General features: G+C 43.8%; 1 protein-coding gene across 1 annotated transcript; it reads left to right on the top strand.

Moving 5' to 3' along the window:
• PRKAR1A (protein kinase cAMP-dependent type I regulatory subunit alpha) lies at nucleotides 1-24,258 on the top strand. The gene is made up of 12 exons (XM_075903988.2): nucleotides 1-142; nucleotides 2,115-2,188; nucleotides 3,053-3,231; nucleotides 12,206-12,379; nucleotides 13,577-13,668; nucleotides 14,162-14,223; nucleotides 14,740-14,786; nucleotides 15,736-15,894; nucleotides 16,732-16,792; nucleotides 17,726-17,847; nucleotides 18,699-18,780; nucleotides 21,782-24,258. Exons 3-12 carry the CDS (start codon nucleotides 3,055-3,057, stop codon nucleotides 21,952-21,954), a joined length of 1,149 nt encoding a protein of 382 aa, XP_075760103.1. The 5' UTR covers nucleotides 1-142; nucleotides 2,115-2,188; nucleotides 3,053-3,054; the 3' UTR covers nucleotides 21,955-24,258.
• Nucleotides 24,259-25,561: the final 1,303 nt, after the last annotated feature.

Raw genomic sequence — 25,561 nt, 5'->3', positions numbered from 1 at the left:
GGCGCATTGACGTCAGGTTGGCAGGCGATTGGCTGAGGTCGCTGGTTTCCGGTGGGAGCGGGAGCCGCCGCCGAGATCGCCGAGGCCGGGTCGGGGGGAGGGGGGCGAGCCAGGCCGAGGAGGGAGCCGCCCGGACCCCGCGGTGAGTGGGAGCCTGCGGGTCCCGCCTGGCCGCGGGGGGCTGCCGGGCGGCGGCTCCGGGGAGAGGCCGCCGGCCCCGGGGGAGCGCGGCGGGAGGCCTGAGGCGCTGGCCGGGGGCAGGCGGCGGGACGCGGGTGGGGGGAGGGGGCGTGGAAGACCCGGGGGGGGCAGGCAGGGCACTGGTGGGGGGTGGGGCAGGCCCGGGGGGGAAGGGCGGGGCGATCTAGGGGTGGGGGAGGAGGGGGGAGCAGTGGTGGCTGGGGGGAGGGGGGTACGGGGATAGGCGGTGGGGGGGCAGGTGGGGGGGGTAGGCGGTGGGGAGGGGGCAGGTGGGGGGGCAGGCGGTGAGGGGGGGGGGCGGTGGGGGGGGCAGGTGGGGGGGCAGGCGGTGAGGAGGGGGTGGGCGGTGAGGGGGGGCAGGTGGGGGGGGGCAGGTGGGGAGGTGGGCGGTGAGGGGGGGTAGGCGGTGAGGGGGGGCAGGTGGGGGGCTGGGGAGCAGTATAGTGAGGTACGGTGTTATGTCGCTTACTGGCGGGGGTTGTGTGTGTTGCATGGGGTTGGGCTGGGGGCGTTTTCTCCCCCCCCCCCGTGCACACGTGCAGAAAGAGGAAGGTTTAACTTTACTGACGCAGGCGTTAGCTCTCTCCACACGCACCCCGCAATGTGAACCCCGCCTTATTCGATCCCTGGGAGAGGATGCTGCCTCCTGCAGGGAATCGGGCTGGGCAGGCTTACCTCAAAAACCTCCCCCCCCCCCCCCACCTGCATGGCAGGGTCCCCAAGTTGGGGTAACTTGACAGGAGGTTTCTTGATGTGTTGCACCAAACCCAGCCAACAAACTACAGAGCTGCCAAGTTTTGCTCATCCCCAAGTGGGAAGCATTGCAGGAAAATGTTTAGGTTTTTCAGTTTTTACATTGGTGGTGTCAATAAAACAGTAAAAATCCTTCCCCTTAAAAAGAATTTTTGCGAAGGTTTTCAGTGAGATACTTTGAATCTTACTGAAGTGTTTTTCAGACTGTGCTACTTATTAATTCCAAAGCTAGTCTTGGAATGAGAGAATCTCCCTTACAAATGGATGCGGTTCACATTTCAGACACTGTTGGGGCGATGGACTTCTCCTCACTCCCAATGTGAGGAGCTTTTTGTAGTTTGACTATATGCTGATTGTTCTTCACAACACTGCACCACTAATGTGAAGGCTTAACATTTGGCACTGGCGCTTTAACTAATACAAATGGGAATAAGGTCCAAAATTTGGATCAGGATTTGTAACTCCTTGAAGTATGAAGTGGTTTAGGTTCTTGTACTAAAGTCATTGCAATTTTATATGGTGGCTTTTTTAATAATAAAGATGTAGTTACAATATGTAGAAAGATTAAGGGGAAAATTTACAACTTGTTTGCTTGATATGCATTCTGGCACTGTTTTTTCACAGTAGTATCTTTGAGCCATTAGCGACTCATGTTTGCTGTCTATCAGCATCATGATGCTTTTTCCATAGACTCTAATTTGTGGGCTGTCATGGAGCCACAAATTTACTCTGGGACATTTAATTAGGCTTCTTATTGACCTTCAGCATGCAACTTGTCAAAACAAAAGGGGTAACTAGAACTTTTCGTGATAGAAATGTAGCCGTGTTAGTCTGAACTTTTCGGTAATCTTTCTCTTAGTACAAACCACATATGCATATGTGTTGCATAAACATGACCGTGGGTCTGCTTCTATACACTTTTGTGGCGATCAGTAATAAGAATGCAGCTTGTTTTGAATTATCTGTTCTGCCTCTAATCTGCCTATAATTCAAAGGAGCATAATTAATGTTATATTGACTATATTGCTGTGTGTTTTGTTAATTTTGTGCCCAAATAGAAAAGCATATGTAGTACGACTGTACCACTTGTACTTTACAGTGATTCTTCAACTATTAAGCATGCAACTTATTTTCTGTCTATTTTATTTTCCTCCCCAAAGCCGATATTGGGATCAACACGCTTCACTGTAAATTCTCTACATATCCACAGTTGTCCCTTCTATCTGCATCCCAGGTAACTGTCTTTACAGGGTTTATTTATATAACCTTAGAAAATACTCTTCTAAACATATTTTCATTTTTCTCTGTTAATCTCTCTTCAGAGCAACTTGCATAAGAAAAAACTGGTTAAAATAAAATATAATGGCAGTTTTTACACACTGAAAGCTCTTCTACTAAATTCTGATAAGATCTGGCATTTTATTTAATGTTTTGAAATCTAATATATGAGTTTTAATTACTGTGAGCGTACTTCAGAATTACAGAATATTAATCTAAATGTCACCCCTTTTTAGTTAACTTGTAGTAAAAGAGCATCTCCATTGGGCAAACATCTGTATTTCTATGGCTCCTACTAGCTGTTAATGGCTACAACTACCAGGGAGCTGACTTTTTTTGCTGTTACCTTACCAAATTTCACTATACTTTGTACCTCTGTTCCTTGTTTCCTCCGTGGTATGAGAGGGACTTCACTGAAGCAGGAAATCTGGGATATAATCAACAGCCTATGCCCATATGACTCCATGCCTTTCAGAATGCTCAAGGGGCCAGGGTTGCTGAGTTTCATTCACCTGGGGAGGGCGGGGGAAAAAAAGCCCTCTGCTTGTCTTGGGCCTGTGGGAATTTCTGTAGAGCAACCCAAGGTTCTCACTTCCTCCCAGATGCCAAGTACATCACGTCTCTGCACTGCTGGGCCAGAGCACAGGCTTGGGAATTGAACTTTGAATTTTAATTACTAGCCCTGCTGATAAGTTAGCTTTTTTTTTTTAAGTGAGATCACTGCAACAAAAGTTAATACAGCATGTCTAGGGAGCATGTCAGCTGGATCTGCTTAATTCTCAATGTAGTTCAGATGATTCTTATTTTTTTTCTTAAACAGCAATGGCAGCCTCTAGCAGCACCACCAATGAGGAGGAGCGTAGCCTCAGAGAATGTGAACTCTATGTCCAAAAACACAACATCCAGCAGCTTCTGAAGGACTGCATTGTACAGCTATGTACAGTCCGACCCGAGAGACCCATGGCATTCCTCAGGGAATATTTTGAAAGACTGGAGAAGGTATTTATTTTGAAGATTGCTGGGGAGTAGGGGGGAGAATGCAATAACTTGAACTTATTTTAGTCTTTCTCTTTCTTAAAATAAAGACTCTGATTCAGATTTGACCAATATTTATTAGTTATTTAAGTCTGAAACTGAAGCAAAGTATTTATTTGGAAAAGAAAGTGTTTTTCCATAGCTAAATGCCAGTTGCTCCCTAGGGAAAAGCATCCCTACAGTAACCAAAAGTATGCACATATGATGCAGTGAGAGAAACTAGTAAAGAAACAGATTGAAGTTAGATACTGAAAATGAAGTTTGGTGCTGGGATCGGTAGTGGGACATGTATAGCTTGACTTATGTCGACGTAATAAAAATTAAGTTTTTTATGTACAGCTGAAATGTTTTGGTGATGAGCATTCAACTCTTTATATTGAGGTTAATTCATTTTCTATAGTGAGTCATAGTCATAATATTGATTTTGGGGGGGGGGGGGGAGTGAGGGGAGAAATAATCCTAGTTGGACTTGTTCATTGAGAACTAACATTGGTGACTTTGGTCTTGTCTCAGTTGGAATACTTGTACCATATTTCAAATGGGTAAACTTGTCTTTGCTTTCTGTCATGAATTTAGTAGTAAATGGCTCGTACATTCTGTCCCAGAGGTAAACTAAGTGATTCTTGCACATACCTTGTGTAAATTACTCTGGGATCCTTGCATATGGAAAGCACCGGGTCAATATGATCCTCACGTTCTGGTGCCCACTTTTGCAATTAAGATTAACCTCACCGAGTGAGTCATTTATTTAAAACCCCTATTTTAAAATCTGAACATCTATAAAATAGCATTTTTATGTAACGTATCTACAGGTTGGACCTCCCTGGTTTGGCACCCTCAGGACCTGACTCATCCCAGATGAGGGATTTTGCTGGACCAAGGGAGGTCATTTCTGGCCCCATGTCCTGACGCCCCACTGGGCTTCCCTGCCCCCCTGGACCATGTACTGGGCTTCCTGGCTCCCAGCCCCTTGGCAGTGCAGTGGGTTCCTGGCTACCAGTTCCCACGGCCCAGGTGGGCCGTATGCTGAGCTCTCAGCCTTCCTGCAGTGTGCTGGGACTCTGGTCCTGTAACATTGGTGGTTCTGCTGGACCATGGATGTTGCCAGGCCAGAAAGACTTGGTTTATAGAGGTGCAATCTGTAGTACTTTCCTGGTTCCTATTACTATATGTGCTATTCTGCATCTGCAACCAATTGTCTCTGCATCTGACTGTTGTCTTTGGTAAGTACTCTGTTGGCTATTACTGTCACTTCAGTTTTATTCTGTTGTCGGCACTGCTCTCATTTGCATTCTGTAAATCCCTATATATGCTTTTCCCTTTATTCTGATTCGCTCTTTCTAATTTCTCCCCTTTCTGCCCAAATCTATAGAAGAGTGTAGGTTGGCAGCATACAAACTGTGGCATCTGTATTACAATGGAATCATCAGACCACTATTTGGTTATTGGATCTAGCAGTGAATGCTGCAGTACAAGCTATTATAGGGCACTCTGGCTAAAGAAAGTCTCTCTTATTTTTGCGGTCCAGCTCCTTACGTCTTTAACATGAATGTGTAGTCGTAAGTCCAAGAACTGTTTCCATTAAATGTCTTTAGCAAGCTACCCAACTCCTGTAAAAAATAAAGTCCACTGATTGTCAGTATGGGATTTGAGTTACTCAAATTACAAGCAGATTCCTAAATTCTGCATTTCAACACATTTTAGTGTAGCTATTTTGAATATTGCAAAATAATTACCTTATTGCATTTACTTCACAGTAGATATCGTGAATAACCACCGCCATGAGATGTGAAAGGGGAAAAGACACATTTCTGTGTAGTAGGCTAACATGCAGCAAATACAATATTTAATCTAGCAAAAGAAATTCAAATTCCATGTTAGACAAGAGGTTCTGCTGGCTTTGTATTTAACTGTATGAATTAGGGATGTGAAAGATTAACTGGTTAATTGACACACTCGTAAGCATTAAGCTAAATGGGCAATGCTTACCGGTTCTGGTTAACCGTAGGGGCTGGAGCAGCTGCCTGCCCGGGCAGGGGCTGCTCCAGCCTCGTGGGGCCCACCGCAGGCAGGGGCTGCTCCTGCTGGCTGGAACAACCCTGGCCCCTTGCAAGTTACATGCTGGCTCTCTAGGAGTGGGGCTGGCAGGGGCTGCCAGTTCCTCCCCAGGAGCAGGGCCGGCAGCTCTTCCCAGCTCCATTTCTGGGGAAGTGGCTTCAATGTGGAAGGGGAAGCCTCCTCCCAGGAGCGGGGCCGGTAGCCTCTGCTGGTCTAGCTCCAAGGGAGGCAGTTTCGCAGGGGTTGCTGGTTCTGCTCCTGGGACTGAGGCTTCTGTGTGGCAGAGAAGCTGCCTCCCTGGGAGCTGGGCCTCTAGGGGCTCGTGGCCCTGCTCCCAGGGAGACTTTGCTGCCGGCTCTGCAGTATAACTCTTACTTTAAGCTTTCTGCTGCAGAGCCTGCAGTGCATGTAACTGTTAAGATTTTCAGTGGATACAGGGTTACCTTTTTAACTGACTTTTATATCCCTAGTAGGTATGTGTTGATGTTATAACTCAAGAAGGTTTTTTGTTTCAAATATACTAAGCTGTATTCTGAGTCCATTCCTATAAAAAGTTTGAAAATAGTTCAGTATTTACACTTCCCCCTCAATGGATTTTTTTTTTGTAAATTTTAATTATGGTGCTTTGTCTTTGATAAAGGACCTTTACTATCAGACAAATCACCATGTGTAACATTAACTGACGCCAGTGCAGTGACTTTCAAACTTTTTTTATCTCAAGACCCAGTTGAAGAACATTTTTGAAGCCTGCGACCCAACATAATTTGATTAGAGCGTGGGCTGCAGATGAGAGCTTTGGGTGTAGGAGGGGGCTCTGGCGTGTGTGTGTGTGGGGGGGGGGGGTCAGGGCTGGGGCAGGAGGGGCTTACCTTGAGCAGCTCCCAGTCAGCGGTGCAGCGGGGGTGCTAAGGCAGCTTCCTGCCTCTTTTGGCACTGCAGACCATGCTGCCCACCAGAAGCAGGTATCCAGCCAATGGGAGTGCAGTGCTTGTGTTCAGGGCAGGGGCAGTGCACGAGCCCTGTGCACTCTTTTCTCTCTCTCCCCCGCGCTCTCCCCTGCCCTCACACACCTACGAGCAGGGCCTGCTGCTTCTAGGGTGCAGCGCAGTCTGCAGTGCAGGACAGACAGGTAGCTGCCTTAGCACCCCCACTGGTCACCTGATCACCCTGCAGCAACGAGACCCAGTGCCTGACATTCCATGATCCAGTACTAGGTTGCAACCCGTTGATTGAAAACCACCACTCTAGTGCACTCATTTCATACGTATCAATGGAAAGCACAGTAGGAATTTTAAACACTTTTTCCTTGTCATGAAATTCATTTTTATACATGGAGTTGTGATTAAAAGACAAAATGTAGCCTTCTTCTCCGACTAGTTTCATTCATTCAGGCCCACAGATTCTAAACTTGGCTTTAGTTTAACCAGTTGTCATCATATCCAAATAGCTATCAAATAACAGAGCAGTAAAGTTTTAGTCTAGCACAGGATGTCCTCTGACATCTGTGGCTGAAAAGCACAAGTGTTAAGCACTATTATTAATCACCTCCAACTTCTGGGTGAGTGAAGAGATTTGTAAAGGAATGTGGCCTTTGGACCTTTATAAGGTCAAGATGCATCTGACAGAATAGAACTATCCAATGATACCCGCCATAATGCCGTTAAATGGGCTTTGATAGAGGCTGGTGTGGCAGTATGGACCAAAATCATATTAGTAAGAAACACTATTTTAAAAGTCGAGGCTAAACATGTAGATGAAGTAAATGTAACTGTTCAGCTCTTCCTTTTCTGTAGCTTATATATTTTTGATTCTTTAACCATAATTCACTATTTTAGGTCTTTAAAAACTAACTTTCATAGCTTTGGATGGGAAAAACATTTTTTTTTAAACTTCTTCTACCTAGATTTTTCTTTTAATTCCTACATGCGGCATTTTTTGGCCTTCAAATCTTTCTCCTATAAAGTATTTTGATTAAGAATGTGGCTAGATGAACCAATTACTGTACTTTAAATAAAAATATCTATGTAGTTTGCATGCAGCAGACTAAGATCATCTTTGTGTGTTTTAATGTGCAAATGTGAGTTATTCACTGTTGTTAATAGCTACGTAATACTGTGCCTGGCTTCATACTCTGGCTTGTGAGTGCGTAGATCACTACTGCGGTCTCTTATGCCATTATTTAAAATTGGGCATAACTGTCCATAGGGATAAGAACAGGTATAAAAAATACTGCCAATATATAACTGATACAAAAAATAAATTGTCCTATTCTTTGCCATGCCTCTCCCTCCCCTCCAGACACTATCCAATACTTAGGACTTGCAGGACACTTGATATGATGAGTAATTTGTGTAAAACAAAGGCACAATGCGGGTGGTGGTTGTTTCCTTTAAATCCACAACAGCAAGGTGAATTTAAGGGAGATCTTGTTTTTATCATTAAGCCATCAAATGCCAACTTTTTTTTTTCTTCAGCGTCTAGCATTGCATGCTGATTTGTGCTTGCATCCATTAGAACAGTGGGTCTCAAACTTTTTAGACCTGGCTCAATGCAAACCTTTCCATGGGCCACCAGTTGCTAATGGAAACTCACCGTTTATTAGATAGTTATACCCGCGCCTTTTGCTAGTGGTGCAGCTTGAGAGAATGGTTTAATTTAACCGGTAAGAAAGAAAGAAAATATTAAATTATTAAACAGATTAAGAGGTTGAACTTTCTCATATTAGCTTACCTAACTTCATTTTAAGTCTCTCTCTATATTATTTTTCTGCTGCATGACAGAATGATGCCATCAGGCTCTCTAGCTGCAAAAGTGGTCAGAGAAAGGGGGAGTTGGTGAGTGTCGTGAGCAGGGGGCAGCTCCCTAGTAAAGTAAAACATGAATTTATGTCCAACCCAAAAGGTTTCAATGTTTTATTTCTTTATGGCAGGGGAGGACATTTTTTTTTGGATTGGGGCCACCGACCCACAGAAAAATCAGTTGGGGACCACACAAGTTAGAAGCAAGAAAACCCCGTAACCCTCATTAATGTGGCCCCCAGCTGAGAAACTTCACTCCTCTGGCTCTCCAGCCCCATGAGGCGAGAGGGAGGGTCAGGGAGGACTGAGAGTCAGGGCTTCCTATGAACCGGATTTACTCTTTCAGGTTTTGGGGTTAGTGGGTTTTGTGGACCCCCTAGGCTCTGGGGTGGGGCAAAAGTGAAGGGTTCAGTGTGTGGAACAGGGCTGCCAGCGAGTGGGATAGGAATGAGCATGCAGGATCTGGGAGGGAGATGGGGTGCAGGAGCAGGCTGGGAGTAGGGTGGCTGGCCAGGGAGGAGGGGGCAAGAGCAAGGGAAGGTGCAGTGTGTGGCCAGGAGGAAGGGTGTGTGGCCAAGGGAGAAGACGTGGGAATGTGCTGGGACCGTGGGGGTCTCGGTTGGGGCGGTGTGGGAGCACGGTAGGGTGTGTGGTCTGGGCATGAGGGGGAGCGGGGCGCTTACTTGCTTTCATACCCTGCTTCCAGGCATTGTCTCAGGCACGGCCTCCTGCTGCTCCCATTGTGCGGATTCCAGCCAATTGGAGCAGCAGGGAAAGCCTCCAGGCCGTGCGTCAGCCACTGTTGCTGTTTCCCCCGCCATGGGAGAGGGAGCAGCAGCACACGGAGCCACTTCTGGATCTGCTTTTCTCTGCTTCTGCCTCCGGTGGGGAGGCTTGGGGCTCCCTCCCACCCCCAAGGAAGCCATTGCTGGTGCTCCCACTTCACAGGGGGTGCGGGTACAATGGGGTGTGGGTACAAGGTGGGAGACCCAGCATGGGCTCCCTGCTGCGGGGGAAGAGAGGGAGGAGGGTATGCTGAGCTCAAGCCACGGGCCACCTGGAAGGTGGCTGGACTGCAGTTTTGAGAACCATGGCATTAGAAGTACAAATTGCATAGAAGCAATTGAGATTACTGTGTTCCTTAATGAGACGTGTGTTCAAAAGTATTTAAAATATCAGTGCAGTCTGATCAGTTAATATTGTTCCTAGCTAGAAATTTACTTTCAGAATACTGAAATATATAAAATATACACATATTTAGAAGTGTACAATCATTTATACAGACTCTTATCACATTTTTCTAGATACTTTGGCCAGTAACAAGTTGTTTTTTTTAAGTTGCTGTTTGTTAAATGTTCTGTGTCTACAGTAAAATGCTCTAAATTGTCTGTATTGCCGCCATTTTTTTGTGCAAACTGACTTCACGTTTCAGTTCAGACCCCAGGGCTGGAAGCTGTCAGAGCAGCTTGCAAGATCGGGGTCCAAGTCAGCAAATGACTACTTAACGCAGGCTTAATGCATAACTTGCCTTCACTGTTACAACGGTCTTAATTTTTTTTTTAGCAGTGTGACATCACAATAATGATGATTCTCTGGTCAGTCCTCTTCTAAGAGCACGCCACATACCTGAATTTGGTGGTTCTAGCTCTTAACGTTTAAGAGTTCGTGATCAAACAGACAAATTCTTTAAAATATACCTATATACTTTAGAGATTTGTTTGCGAGTCAGTTTTTGTTCAAGAACTCCCCCTAAATGGGAAGAGCTAGGACAACCAAATTTGATATGCCCCTTGGTCTTATCTGAACTTAAAGCAACATAAGGGTTTGGTTGTGTCAGGAAAATGGGATGTTCCTGGAATTCGATTATTTTCCATAGCATGGAAAGGGACGGGGCTGAGCAGAGGAAGGCTATACTAATAGTCACCACTGGGGACAGCAAGCACAGGGGACAGCTATATTGCAAAGTGACCACTGGGGCAGCTACACCACCAAAAAAGTGGCCGGGTGGGGATGGGACTCACCATCTTGCCTGCCATAGGCCCAGATTAGAGGTGCCCCCCCCTCCCCTGAGCCCTGGCCCCTGCATTGCTTATTACCCTCGCTCCTGCCAAAGGAGCCACAACCTGTCCCCTCCAGTCTGGCCTGTATAGCCTCATCCCTTCCCCCGGGACCTGGCAATGCTGGGTAAGTCTTCTAGTAGTAAATATTTGAAAACATTTTGTAATTGGCTAGTTTCACTGAGTCCCTTGTATCAAACTCTGTTACCATATTGTTTGATTGGCTTTTTCACCTGGAAGAGAGATCCTGTTTTTAAAAAGAGTATGAATGTTCAATGACAAGATTTGGAAGGGTAACTTAGGAGTTCTTTCAAGTAATACACAGTCCATCCTAACTCTTAAACTTACTGGACTTTAAGTTGTGGTCCTTATGATATGTCTATAGTATTAGAACAAATAGCGTGGACCTTGCTTGTACTGATTCCTCTCTTCCCCCCCGCCCCATAACTTTTTACTGTAACATAGCTCTTGTCAGTAAATTCTGAGTGTGCCTGTGGTACGACTGTCTTTGGAAGTGGGATGTGTGGAAATTGTTTGCAGACATGGTCATTATATGCTGTAAAAGGATGCTGTGAGTACTGTAGTTTAAACCCAGCCCTTGTGTCACTGCACTATTTTTAACAAAACCCGAGTATAATGGACTCTTCCTTTAAAAGCAGAAAGAAATAAGTTTAAATATCCCCTTGCTCTTTGAAACATAACACACAGTCTCATTGCTGCATGAGAAGGAAGTGAAACTGACTCAACAGACCAGAGGAGTTTCTTTGGCCAGCTGAGAAGTGTAAAATATAACCTTGCTGTAATGTTCATCTGAATTGTCTTCCCAAAGCACTCTGGTTATACATAGCATTTAAGTGGCATTGCAAGTATATCCGGAGTGGAGGGTGGCAGCCAAGCAACCTGCTTCCCCAGTGGTACGTGGGAGGGGAGAGTTTGGTCAAGGACATTGGATCAGAGCCTTCTGTTATAAGTGCCCTGGGATCCAGGCATAGCAGATAGTTCCTCAGTTTTTAATGTCTTATACCAAAGTGTTGGAAAACTTAACTGAAGCTGTCATGATTTTAAATACTTTGGTTCCACTTCTGGTTCTAGCTATATCAGATCTGCTACTTGAAGTCTGTTATCTACATTGCTGCTAGCAGTGTGATTGTTGCAGCGCTGATGTTGGCTTGAGCTAGCCACTTGAACTCCGATCCAAGGCATCATGCAGGCTTGGACTTTCTCAGCTAGCTTGAGCCACCGCCAGTGCTGCAACAGCCACACTGCTGTTTTTGGTGTGCTAGCTTAAGTTGAGCTAGTCTGCCTGCCTGCTCTGGGAATTGCACCTTATAGCTGCAATGTAGACATACCCCAAGTCAGCTCCTTCAGTGCATATAGCAGAGCCAGTATTCTGGGTGACACATTAGCTAGATTTTTAACTATTTCAGTTCTAAGTCTGTTTGTTTCAACTGTACAAGCAATCAGTATGGAAAAATATCTCTTCTAAAAGCTAACAAATCTGTGCCTTGGAATGTAAACTAATGGCTGGATTTATGAACACTAACATCCATCCAATAACTCATTTGTTGCCTTCTGTTCAAATAACTTAAAATACCGACTTGGTCAGTAACTGGACCTTGCCTCCAGCTGCTTCTGTAACGTGGTTTTCTGGGTCATTTGTTCTGTCCTTTAAAAGCAAAAAAACCTCAGTCCAGGGATAAACTGTTGAGCTCACTTGTTGAACATGTCTTACCTGCTGCTGCTTGCAAAGCGGTGTTTCTCCACTTCGTGTTGGTTACATCGCAAGCGTGAGGTGAACATGCTCGTTTTATTTTAATAAGAGAAATAGACAAATGACTCTTCGTCTCTTTATGTTGCTTTAAAACACTTTTATAAGAGTAAGGCTGCTGTATCTTCCCATCTGCCATAGTATGAGATTAATAGTACAGAGGAAACTCTCCATGTTGGCAGACTGACCTGGAATATGATATAACTAAATTTTTACCCTTGGATTATGTGACATGGAAATATCTCCTTCCTGTTTAGGAGGAAGCAAAACAGTTGTTGAATCAACAGAAATCTGGCTCTCGCTCAGACTCGCGTGAGGAGGAAGTCTCTCCTCCTCCGCCTATGAACCCTGTGGTTAAGGGCCGAACAAGGCGTGGGGCCATCAGTGCAGAAGTCTACACAGAAGAGGATGCTGCGTCTTACGTTAGAAAGGTCACTTACTCTTTAACTATTTCCCAAACTCCTGCAAATCTGAATCTATTATCCAGGTGCCATATTCTTGCTGTCCTCAGTGAAAAACCCCGTTTATGGGCCCATGGTGTTACATAAATGCATATACCATACTATTGTTGCTTTGTGCATGATTGCTGGATAGTACCCACCTGATGTGGCCTTGCTAACCCACATGGTAGCTCTTCAGAGCCATAGAGAGTGGATTCCTCTAGGACCTGGGGGTGTGCAGTTCTATGCTCTGCTCCACCCCTACCTGGCCCCTTCCCCCCCAAGTCCCCGTCTCTGCCCTGCCTCTTTCTGTTCCCATTCCACCTCAGCTCCTGCGTCTACCCTTTTCCCCAAGTCCTGGCCCTCTTTCCCTCTCCTTAGTGCATGCTGTTCCCAGAGCCTCCCACGTGCTGCAAAACAGCTAATTGTAATGGGTCTCTGGTGAACGGGAGGCCCTGGAGGGGGGGAAGGAGGGAGCTGACTGCTGGTGGGTACTAAGCACTCACTTTTTTTTTTTTTTCCCCCCCCCTTTGGGTGCTCCAGCCTCAGAGCACCCGTGGAGTAGACACCCATGCAGTAGAGTAGACATCCCATGGGGGGGAGGGATAGCTCAGTGGTTTGAGCATTGGCCTGCTAAACCCAGGGTTGAGAGTTCAATTCTTTAGGGGGCCATTTAGAGATCTGGGGCAAATCTTGTCAGGGATGGTACTTGTTCCTGCCATGAGGGCAGGGGACTGGACTTGATGACCTCTCAAGGTCCCTCCCAGTTCTATGAGAGAGGTATATAGATAGATAAAGCAATCCTGCTGAGCCATTCGTGGTGTTTATTCTGGGTTGGAGCCTGTGATGTATGGTTATAAGGTTTTGGTTTCACTTGTGCCATTCCCACTTCTGGACAAAGCATGTCCTGTTCCTTTGTCTGGCCCCATAAAATCTTCAGAGACGTTTCATCTCGTTTCTTATGTCTGGCAGAATTTCAGTTCATTGCACCATTATGGTGGAGTAGCTTTCTTGGTTTTTTTTATGAGTATATTTCTATTTGTTTTGAGCAACCCAGGTCAAAACAGTTTGGTGGTGGCTGAGAGGGAAACTGCAGACTTCAGCATTGAGTTGTATAGGGTTTTCTCTCCCCCCCCCCCCCCTTCAACTTTTATAATTAGAGTTGCTTTGCTTTTGATTGTGCTCTAGGTTATTCCTAAAGATTACAAGACTATGGCTGCTTTGGCTAAAGCCATTGAGAAGAATGTGCTATTTGCCCATCTTGATGATAATGAAAGAAGGTAGGAACAAATCTGGGAATGTAGCTCTGCTTTGCTAGCAGTGTGTTCACTGTTTTTTTTTTTAAGCTTTTAGTGTTTTTATGGAACACACATTTGAAACAAATTATAACATGCAAAATGGAATAGTCTTGGGGGCCAGTCAGTCACCCCACATTGTTGATTGGAGAGGTCCTGCAGAATCTCTCTCAAATGTTGGGAGAGGTTGAACCTCTTGAGTCTGGCACCCTCCAGACCCGACGAGTGCTAAACCAGAGAATTTGCCAAACCACGGGAGGTCAATATTGTCTAGCAGCATTACCAGCAATTCCACTGCTTGCTGGGCTATAAACAAACTCTAGGGGACCGCAGGAAACTTGGCCATGCCCATGATAAGTGGACATCTGGCGACTAAAATCATGCTGGACCGGAGAATGCGGAACTAAAGGTTCAACCTGTACACATGTACATATAACAGGCAACCAAACTGTTGGTAACTTTGCAATATCTCTTTCAGTGACATCTTTGATGCAATGTTCCCAGTCACCTACATTGCTGGTGAGGCTGTGATACAGCAAGGTAATTGATGCTGTTTACATTAATAACTAAACAATTTGTAGGTTGTGAGAAGATTCTTAATCTATGGGTTTTGTTCTGCCTTTATGGCTGTATGAACACTTGCATTCAATAGACCTTGCCTTTTTATGAGCCATAATGTATGTTGTGGGGGAAAGAGGAGTGGAGCAGCTGCTGGGAGTCTGACTTGAAAAGTGTCTTGATAGTTCTGTCGAGCATGCTGGGTTAATTTACTGGAGAGAGGTAATGCTGCTGTTCTCTTTCACAACAGCAGGTGTCCCTTTCACGGGTAGGACGAGGAAATATGCCTGTGGTGACACTTTTCCAGCATAAAATAAGCAATGCATTTTTTATTTTTTTAGTCCCATTGAGGCATCTTCTGACAGGCCTGATACTAAAGGTTAATATAATCCCTAAAGTGCTTTTTTAATATTCCTCTATCATTTTGATGAAACATGAATCACTCTACAGCTTGTCTTCTTACAACTGAATTTTATTCTATATATTTTTTAATTTTAGGTGACGAAGGCGATAACTTCTACGTTGTCGATCAAGGAGAAATGGATGTAAGCTTTAATAATGGCTGAGATTTTAATTATATTAACTGGCAATGTATCTACCCCTTGTAGAAATGCTAGTAACATCTTGAGGCCTTTCTTATGTGGAAACCAAAAAATTCTCTGGCAGAACTGTGCAATCCATTCTTTTAGGACATTCAAGGAACCTCGTTTTGCTTGTTACTCTCCTAGCTCCTTTTGAGCAGCTCTGTGGATGTGACTGCCCAGCTGTGCACAATATGAACACATCCTGTATTGTGCCACTGCAAACGAACATTTTGGAATGTTGACAAAATGTTTCCTGCTCTAGGAGCACAGAAACAAAGGGAGAGGGAATATATCTAGGGTAATCAATGGTTTTTATATATATAGATCAAAAATATATAAATAAAAAAATAAAGGTCCAACTTTTTTGGCCAAAGTATGGTCAAAGTCCAGACTCCAGAGAAAACAATAAGTAAATAAAAGACTTTTACAGCCCATTCAAAAATGTCTGGCCTGCAGTCCATCTATTGACTACCCCTGGAGTGCATTGCTGTGGTGAGGCACAGGACTAGTAAAGACAGACCTGGGCTTTATTCCAATTTTTGCTGTAACATCTTGTGACCTTTTCTCCTATTCTCCAGCTGTAAAATTGGGTGAATACTTCACAGTTCTATGAGATTCTAAGGCTAGGTTCACAGTCCTTAGATGGAATATACCTGTAAAGGATTATTATGATAGTACATACACACAGTCCTTTCCCCAATATGTTTGAAATCTCATTGACATCCGTTGTACGCTGGATGATAATACAACTGGAGATGCCACATTTCTGATTAAACCAACTCTGAAACTTGTGAGATTATTTAAACTGGAGTGCTTCCCTATGTAATACACATAGTGAACAAGAGGAACCTTTTAAATGGTCTTTCAGCTGATTGGTCAATAAGGGCAAACATTGGGTATTTCCTTTCAGGTATATGTGAACAACGAGTGGGCGACCAGCGTTGGTGAAGGTGGCAGCTTTGGAGAACTTGCCCTGATTTATGGAACTCCCAGAGCAGCAACTGTGAAAGCAAAGACAAATGTGAAATTATGGGGTATTGACAGAGACAGCTACAGAAGAATCCTTATGGCAAGTTTTTTTTTTCTTGTTTTGAATGTCTGGGTTGTGCAGTTGATTCAAGGTAGCATATTTCCTAAACACAAATGTCTGTTGTGGTCACTAGGCCTTCTGTCTGTCCTGTACCTGATTATTACCTTGGATTAAAAAAAAAAAGCTCATGACTTGTAACCATGCTGCCATTCACACCCATTTTGTGTGTCTAGCAAGAAGAGGAGGGAAATAGTATGAGTGATCTTGGCCTTGCAGGACAATCTAAAATTACAAATGCAGTGTTCAGATGTAAGCAATCTGCTGTAACCCTGTAATTGCTCTTATTGGACTTTGATTCTCCTGCTCTGTAGCTTAACACAGACCAGCGAAGTGGCAGGCTTATCCAGTCATGAGCAGCTGAAGTCAACCATGCAACCTAGAATAAACATGAGATTGATTCTGCAATCCTTATTCATGCCAGGTAGCCCTTAGACTCCAGCATGAGTAAGGGCTGCAGTACTGGGCTGTAAATTATGTAAAGCATTCATCATAATGGATATGGGCAAATGTAATGCACTTCGATAAAGTGTTCTAGTAGTAGATTTTTTTTCTAAAGTATTTAGGGACAATATAGTGTGCAAGTCTTTGCTTGAATGTCTTCTGAGAGGTGCCGAGCATTATCACAACTCACTGATGTGAATGAGATTTGAAGGCACTGTCACTCTGCAAGTTTGGGCCATTAAAACAGAAGACATTAAGTCTTGTTGAATTGCGTGACCTTTTGAGATCTGTCTTTAACTTTTTCTTCAAAATTATCACAATGTGAGCAGAAAATAAAATCTTGGTGTTGGTCTGCATTTTTTTTTTTTTTAACAGGGTAGTACATTAAGAAAGAGAAAGATGTATGAAGAATTCCTTAGTAAAGTATCTATATTGGGTAAGTGAGAAGATTACACCTTAAACTTAGATCTAATGGCAGATTTTGATGAGGTGGATACCCAACTAACTTGCTCTACTTGGTAATCTGTTAAAACCAGTTGCATGATGTATGCTGCTTTTCTGCACAGTTCGAAGGCGATGTCTATATACCACTTATGTCGATGTAACTTAATATTGCTCAGGAGTATAAATGAGCCATTCCACCTGCCCCCACCACCTGAGCTACATAAGTTACACCAGCCCAAGCGCCAGTGTGGACAGTGCTATGTCGCATGGCCCTGATCTACTCGAGGGCTTTATTTTGAAATCCCCCCCCCCCCCCCCCCCGAGGTCAAATTTATAAGCGAATCATCCGCACAACCAAGCCCGTTATTTCAAAATAAGGGGCCACTTATTTTTAAATCTGTACTTCTGCTTTTCTCGGGGAATAATGCTAATTTCAAAATAGTTATTTCAAAATATCGGTCGTGTGGACGCTCCGGTGCCACTATTTCAAAATGATTGCTCCCCAGTGCTTCCTGGGCCTTTTAAATTGGGGTACTGAGTCCACATTAAAGGAGCCTGTGTAGGACTAATGTTGAGGTTTTCCCCATAGTGGGGGACATGATATTTCGATTTTGTAAGATTCAGAGTTAAGTCGAATTTAGTCAAAATAGTTTCCTAGTGTAGACATGGCCTTTGAGAGCTGCTTCTGCCTACATACCTGCCCCCTTTCATGGGGAGTGTGAGGATTATTTAAATTGAAGGGTAATCTCTCTTTAGTAGCTATACTAGAAAGCTGCTGTAAATTCTCTAATGTAACCATATCCTGAGGAGGTTATAATTAAGGTTTTGATTTTTTTACAAATGTGAATTAGCAGAGAGTAACTTTTGAAAGTGGGAACCAGATATTACATGAAGCAAACTAAATACATTGACTGATTTTGTTTAGAATCTCTGGACAAGTGGGAGCGTCTCACTGTAGCTGATGCCTTAGAACCGGTACAATTTGAGGATGGAGAGAAAATTGTGGTGCAGGGAGAACCAGGAGATGAGTTCTTTATTATCTTAGAGGTACGTGACTGTTACTTCTGGTGGAATTACACAACTGAACATCCAGTTCTAGGAATTTTATTCTCCTTGTGTCTGTGTAAAACACTGAGGGAAATTACCTGACTAAAACTTTTGTGTGCCCAAGCAAGATGTGTGTAAGCTTACTTTGGTGTTTTTATAAATGACACTTCCAAGAGGGTGAGGTAGCTGGTATTTATGGTAGTCCATAAATCAACCTACTCAATACCTATTAGCCAAGAGAATTGGAAACCCTAGATATCCTCTCTTGGTGGGTGTAATAAACTATTCTTGTCCTATACCTGAAAATAACTTGGTATTCTGGTATGTGCTATAGTATGTCTCTAGAAAAGCAAAGCTCTCCAGAAACTGCCTTGCTAGTTTCATAATAAACTACAGTATTTCTAATGACCTATTTTTTAAAAAAGGTTTTTCTTGATCATTCATAATATCATACTGTAGGGACGTAGCATCCTCTCAGACCTGCGCTATTTCCCTATTTTTTCTGAATACAGAATAATAGAATAGATGGCTTGTAATGGAACCAGTTACAAACCGTTTGTCTCTTGAGTGTTTCCTACTAATCACGTTCAAAGATGCCTCTAAAGTAACACAGAAGATGGTAGGAATTCTACGATGCATGCGAGTACTATCCTAAGGGGACTTAAAGGAGAGACCAAGAGAATTATTGCTTTAATATGAAAGGCCAGTGTCGTCATTGTGAAGTGTCATGAGCTTTTTAATGGATAAGACACTTCCTGTATGACGCGTGGCAATAAGGCTGAGTTCTTGTCAGTTAAGATGTTTCAAATGATTCTGGCAAACTCCTTTTTCTATTAACTGATTTATTAAAGGGCACAGCTGCAGTGTTACAGCGGCGATCAGAAAATGAAGAATTTGTTGAAGTGGGCAGACTGGCGCCTTCTGATTATTTTGGTGAGTTGCATTGCTGCAGGTGTATCTGGCTGTACTGTTGTCTGTCACCATAGCTAGGTGATATATCTCTTATCTATGGGTTGACGGCATTAGTAGCAGGATGGGTTTAGTTCTTTGCCAGTTGTTTGAGGTTTTTTTTTAAAGTAATTTCTGCAAGTGCACTATGAATCCTTGGAGTACCATGTAAATTATTAAAAGTTCAGAAGTCCATGTTTTATGGAAGGGTGGTAGCATCTCCTTTTAGTGACAAGATCTCAACCATCTTCCATTATAAAGATTCTTTTGCCTCTATTTTTAACTTTAAAAATTTGGTTTATTCTGAAATCTTTCAGATAAGTCGATAGCAAAGGAAAATATTTAGTTGCATAAATTCAACACTTATTGATTCTCTGTAAAGTGATCAGCTTCAAATTAAATCTTTCATGTACCTATGAATTTTCTTCTAGAAGGGCTTTAATGTGTGTGTTTCATCAGTTAAGGTGGTGGTAGATATATTTCTTACATTTCAACGTAGTTTAGTTCTAGTGGATAATGTAAGATTTACAGTTAAGAACCTCCAATGACGTTGCTTTTTGAAGGGACACTAACTTGATTTCTTTTTATGTTGGCTGACTTGTGTGTGGTTTTGTGATACATCACTCTTTAAATGTAGTGAAGGGTGTGTGTGTGTGTGTGTGTGTGTGTGTGTGTGTGTGTGTGTTTTATTTTGAATTTCTCTACTGAGATTTAAAGAGATCTTGGAATGGCGTCAGAGCAATGCAAAAAGTGCTCAGGCCTTCTTTTCCTCTCCCTTTCTTTTTTGCCCAAGCCGTGCCTATGGCAAGTTCAGTTTTTTAGTTTTGCTGATAATTAAATTAGTTTCAAGTATCAGAGAGGTAGCCGTGTTAGTGCCACAGGACTCCTCGCTGCTTTTGCAGATTCAGACTAACAGATTTATTGGAGCATAAGCTTTTGTGGGCAAAGACCCGGACGAAGTGGGTCTTTGCCTATGAAAGTTTATGCTCCAATAAATCTGTTAGTCTGTAAGGTGCCACAGGACTCCTTGTTGCTTAAATTAGTGTATCACCTCTTGCAGAGCCTGAACAAACATGCAGAGTAGTACAGTAAACTTCTGATAATCCGGAACCTTTAGGACCCAGGAGGTGCCAGATTATCAGATTTGCCGGACTATCGGAAGGGGGGGGGCTATGAGGGGTCTGGGGTGGGGTTGGGGGGGGAAATGCCACCTCAGACCCCTCATATCCCCCCCTTCCGATAGTCTGGCTCTGCCCCAGGCGTCCCTGATTCAGCCGCTGCTGGTCAGTTTCAGCAGCGGCTGAATCGGGGGCGCCTGCAGCAGAGCAGCTGGGGTGCTGCCGGGTTGGTCTGGTAGCGCCAACCCATGGCGCTTCGAGACCAACCCGGTAGCACCCTAGCTGCTCTGTCCCAGGTGTACCCAAGTCAGCTGCTGCTGAAACTGATCAGGGGCTGATTCCAGGAAGCCCGGGGCAGAGCAGCTCTGCCTAGGGCTTCCTGGAGTCAGCCACTGGTCAGTTTCAGCAGCAGCTGTATCAGGGACAGCTGGGGTGCTGCCGGGTTGGGTCCCACAGCCCTGAGGGGCAGCGCTACAGTCCAACTGCTCTGCCCTAGGCGTTCCCGATTCAGCCGCTGGTCAGTTTTAGCAGCGGCTGAATCGGGGAAGCTGGGGGCAGAGCAGCTCCAATGGTCCGGCTGCCCGGAGCATTTCCAGGTTCCTGATGTTGCTGGATCATCAGATGCTGGACCATCGGAGTTTTATTGTAGTCAGTTGCAGAGTCCTCGGGCTGATGAGTATTTCCAAGTTCATGCACTATCAAAAAACCCCCTGACTCTATGCAAAACCAGGGGGTGGGGAGAGGGGCGGCCGGATGCCTATTTCCTTAAATTTTTCACTATAGTATTTGTAGGGGTTACTGTTGCTACACATACAGAATGTTCTTATGGAAATGTATTTAACTGCCAAGTTGAACATGTCTCTATAGGTATTTAGGGTTTGTGGTAGTTACCTATGTTACTTAGCAACTGTCACAGGTTTTTGAAACAGCTTTTTAACTTTGGGTGTGGCCTTTCTTAAATGAGAAGCTAGAGGTTTCATAAAATGGGCTCTCCATTACCCTATTGCCAAAACATATCTAAACTAAGAGAATTGTTACCTCTCAAACTGGTAGTCATAGACTTTGGATATGGCTATATTCAAAGGCTGCTTTTAAAAAAAAAATTAAAAATATGTCCTTTGATACCAGGTCCTACAATCCTTAAGAAAACATATTACAACATGGTGGTAACCATACTTTACAGTAAACAGTTTTTTGTTAATCGTTCATTCAATAGAAAATGACCTGGGCCTCCTATAAATGGTGAAATCTGTACAAATAGATGAGATGCAGCAAACTGTTCCCACTCCAGAGTAAGGATGTTAAATATTGGCTAATTGACTAGTCAATGGAATTTCCATCAACTACTCGACTAGTCCATAGGCTCTTCCGCATTCCTCCTCTGAAATGTACAAGAGCCCCCTCTGACTCTGGGCTGCATGCAGGTGCTAGCTTTGAAATGGAGCCAGGGTTAGCTGGGGAGTCCCTAGGTGACCCTGGGCTCCACAGTGCCACTTGGAAATGTGAAGGCGGATTGGCTGAGCTGCCGGGATTGGCTGTGTGGCGCTGCCCTTTGAACTCCGCCTCTGCGTTTCAAAGGGATTGAGCCTGGGCTCAGCTGTGCATCCTTAACATCCTTACTCCAGGGTATCCCCAAGTGTATTGAATACAAGTCTACCTTCCGAGAAGAGGCTGTTCCTAAAGCAGCTGACTTGACAAAATTCCTTGGTTTCTAAACACCAATTTGTCATTCTTAATACAACTGTATTCACAGCTCTTCCTGATCAGTGCTGCAACCCCTGTGCTCTCTTCCCTGTCCTCTTGTCGCTATTGTTAATAGTGTGGGTAGTTACAGTTCTCTTAACTGTGTTCTCGCTTTGTCATCCCAGGTGAAATAGCTCTATTGATGAACCGTCCCCGAGCTGCCACTGTCGTTGCACGTGGCCCATTGAAATGTGTGAAGCTTGACCGACCCCGATTTGAACGTGTCCTGGGTCCATGCTCGGATATTCTCAAACGGAACATCCAGCAGTACAACAGCTTTGTATCACTGTCTGTCTGAGTTTTTTTTGCTCCCTCTCAAGTACATGCTTCACAAATGCAGACTGCTTTAGTCCCTTGTGCAGAGCCACACGGCCACTGGCATTTGCAGCTTCCTGTCTGTTTAAAGAAAAATTGCTTTCTCAAAGCACCATTTTAATTTTAGAGCATTAGTTCTGTGCTCTCTCCCCCATTCAATAAATAGAAAGTTCTTTGGAGACTTTTGCTGTTACTGCTTCTCTCTGTGCAATGTCTAGTGTCCAACTTGGGCCACTGCTGCGTTGCTTTTTGGTGAAGAGATCTCCTGGCTCCAAGCTAATTGCCTTAGAGTAAGGATGTAACAGTGGAAAATATTTTGTTTTTACAGATACTTTTCAGGTTGTTCAAACTTTTAAGTGGTGGTCCTAATCTGCTGTTTCTCTCCAAAAGAGACCTGCCCTTATAAATTGAGCTTCTCTAGATTTCAATTTTCTGGGTACTGTAATCCTCAGTTCAGTCCTGAGGCATCCACTGCTAATAGAGCCATAGTTGGAAGTTAGCAGTCACTCTGTACCCTTGTCTACTGGTTCAGGATTGCTTGGTTATGTTTTGTCAGGTTTCACGTAAAAGCTTTTAAGGTTTATAGTTCTGGTCAACTGCTGCAAATATGACTTAGTTCTCAGACTCTCACCGCAACTGATCTTTACCTGTCTTGTTATCCTCTGTGGAGTTACTCCTCTATATTGTTCCTGTTCATGAACTCGAAAACCAAACTTTGAGTTAAACACTTCACTTCGGTCACTTGTCCTTAGACTGGCACAAGAATTGTACAGCTACCCAGCTAGTGCCAAATAGTAATGTTTGTGTTCCGGATGCAGTGGAGGAATTGGAAGCGTACCTTTATTTTATTTTTGCCCTGCAGCTTTTGCTTGCTACTTATTTCACAGTTGACTCTGTCCTTCAAAAGATTCTTTGTTAGGTTAACTGTTTGTTACCCTGGAAGCTAATTTTGCCTGTTCACAATCAACACCTAATGCAGGCAGGTTGGTGCAGCTGGTAAATGAGACGAATGCTGTGGGGAATGTGAGGCAGAAAAAGTGAACGTCTTGTTTTTTCCTGCTACTCAGTTTTGTGTGTGTGTGTGTGTGTGTGTGTGTGTGTAAACCAACCAGAAGTTATTTTACATCTTTAGTTTTCATTTTAAAGTTAGTCTGAACACACATACTACATCCCCTGTTTCCTCCCCAGCTTTTCAGATCCACGTGGCAAAATATTTTAGATATTTTTGGAAGTCAAACCTGTTGCTGAGTCTTAAATGTATTTCAGTATTTACCAGCTTTGTGTTACATTCTTCTGTGCACACCAATGTTACCCAACAACTTTTACTGAATTCCACAGTTAATTAATGTAGGCAACCTATGGCTTCCTTTAACCTGTAATTTATATACACTAGACTAGGGTTGTATTTGGGAGTGGCAGCAAGCATTTTTGCATTCATTATGCAACTGTTTCTAATGATGGTTCCCTTCTTTTTTTCCTGTCTGAGGTAATTGGACTTGGTAGACTGCTTTCCCAGCTTGTAGACAGTTTGAAAATGTCTGCTCATTGGACATAAATACAGGGTGTTAGATCTGTGAGGTTTTGGGGATCTTTTTTCCAGTGTCCACAAACTCCCTGTGATGGGATTAAGTGTAAAATGCTTATTGTGTGAACTATTTTCTTTTTTTCCCCTCAAAAGACCTTTGAGTGGAGGATTCCTACCCGTACTCTACTGGAGTAAAGAAAACTAATTTTGTAAAACTATTTTCTTCAGTTTTCAGTCTAGCTAGGTTTTTTCTTCTTTTTAGTTTTGAAGCTTGGTTTGATCTGTGTTGAAGCACCAAAAAACAAACACCTATGTAAAAAAGTTAGAGCTCCACACAAAAAATGCACATTTTTTATATAAGGCTTTCTAATCAAGTTTCACTATTGCATCTTTTTAGCTTGCTGTTTACTCCCTTTTGTAGTTTTACCTACAAGATTTTAAGATAAACCAGCTAAGTCTGAGTTAAATATTAATCACAGTTATAGCTTTACCTTTGTGTGCAATTTAAATAGGTTTGAAACCACAAATTGGTATAGTTTGCCTTAGCTGACATTCAGGGCTTTAGAAGTAATCTCTTGCTAGGCCACCTTTAGCAGATTTATGAAGTCTACCGCCCTAGAGAGCTATAGTCAACTGGAGGACCATTTTTGTATTATCTGACTATATAAGTCTGATTTACTGTATGTGCTAATATATTATTCCTTTTTGTTATAGATTGTCCTAATGGCAGGTAAAGCAATAAAAATGATTTAAATTCTTAAATGCAATCCTTTTTGTATCTTCTTTTGCTGTGGATGAATTGTTAATGAGTTGTAGGAAGCCCAGTAGCTTAATGCTTTAGCTTTTTACCTCTGCAGACTTGAGTTCAAATCACAGCATAGCTCACAAATGAATTCCCTTCCTAACACTTACCCCTGTGCTTTGTTTGTAAAGCAAAGCATTTCCTCTTGGTCATGCAACTTCTTGATATTTTGGAGCCCTGACTAGGATCTGTTCACAGGTATTTGGCATACATGACCAATGGAATAAACCCTTGTAAATCTGCAGGTTTTTGAGATGCAGATTTTACATATCATGTCTGTTTTTTCTACTCCTTATCTAGCTACAACTTGCTTTACCCCATTCAGGATTGCAAAGTGCTAACTGTGTTGCCATTGCTGGAGCTCCTAAGCATCCTTAAATTGTCCACCCTCATCTCAGACGTAACCTCAGTGCAGACTGACTATATGGTGACTATTCATGCATGTCTTGCTGGGAACATGAAGAGAAATAGGAGAGGTAGGTGTGATTCTTAACTGATTCCTGCAGATACAAAGCCAGAGTAACATCAGTGATGATTGGAATCTCCCTAGTGGTCCAAGGAAAATCTGGTCTGATAATGTACAGCATCTGGGGTAGATGGAGGTGGCTCCTGGGCAATCAACCAGCGGCATAGTTCCCACTGTGAAGCTGTGCACAAAAAATTCTTCCCCTGTCCACCTCTAGAGAGCCCCGTTCCAGTGGGTGGGGTTGGCTGAGATGGCGTGGTGAGGGAGCCGCTGTGGCCAGGGGCCAGGACTTGCAAGGGAGGCCTGCTCCTGTGGCTGGGGCTGCCGTCTGGGGCCAGGAATGGTGGGGGAAGGGGTTGATTTCTGCTCCAGTGGTCGGGGTGTGTGTGTGTGTGTGTGTAAATTGGGTGCTGTAGTGGCACACATCTAAAACTCCACTCATGGTTGGAAAACTTTAGAGGGAGCACTGGCTAGTGGTGTTCTGATCTATTTTTCCTGGTGAGGTCAGCAGCTGATTGAGCCTCAGCACAGTTAAGAGCAAGGGATCAGCCCTAATCCCTCCCTCTATACAAATGTATGTTTTTGTTACTAGAAAATGTGTAAAAATGACCCCCCGGATTTGTCCTGTTTTTCTGCAGTACACTAATGTCACCAGTAGAGGGAGATCTAACTTTGAGAACATTCAGTCATGCCTTGAATAACTACATTTATTATAACCCAGTCGCTTCTGCACTAGAAGCGGTGGGGTAGGAACAACACCAGCATGCAGAGCTCTTTTCAGCACAGCTAGAAAGCAG

Source organism: Pelodiscus sinensis, chromosome 20 (genome assembly GCF_052426305.1).
Source record: "Pelodiscus sinensis isolate ZL-2025 chromosome 20, ASM5242630v1, whole genome shotgun sequence".
In the NCBI taxonomy this organism is placed as follows: domain Eukaryota; kingdom Metazoa; phylum Chordata; order Testudines; family Trionychidae; genus Pelodiscus; species Pelodiscus sinensis.
This window is presented reverse-complemented; position numbering and strand designations above follow the sequence as displayed.

What these genes read in the sequence shown, in the direction of transcription:
- PRKAR1A (XM_075903988.2), top strand. Translation starts at nt 3,055, where the DNA reads ATGGCAGCCTCTAGCAGCACCACCAATGAGGAGGAGCGTAGCCTCAGA. An exon ending in TGAGGCTGTGATACAGCAAG is followed by an intron (nt 14,224 to 14,739) that starts GTAATTGATGCT and finishes TTTTAATTTTAG; the next exon opens with GTGACGAAGGCGATAACTTC. An exon ending in GGCGCCTTCTGATTATTTTG is followed by an intron (nt 18,781 to 21,781) that starts GTGAGTTGCATT and finishes TTGTCATCCCAG; the next exon opens with GTGAAATAGCTCTATTGATG.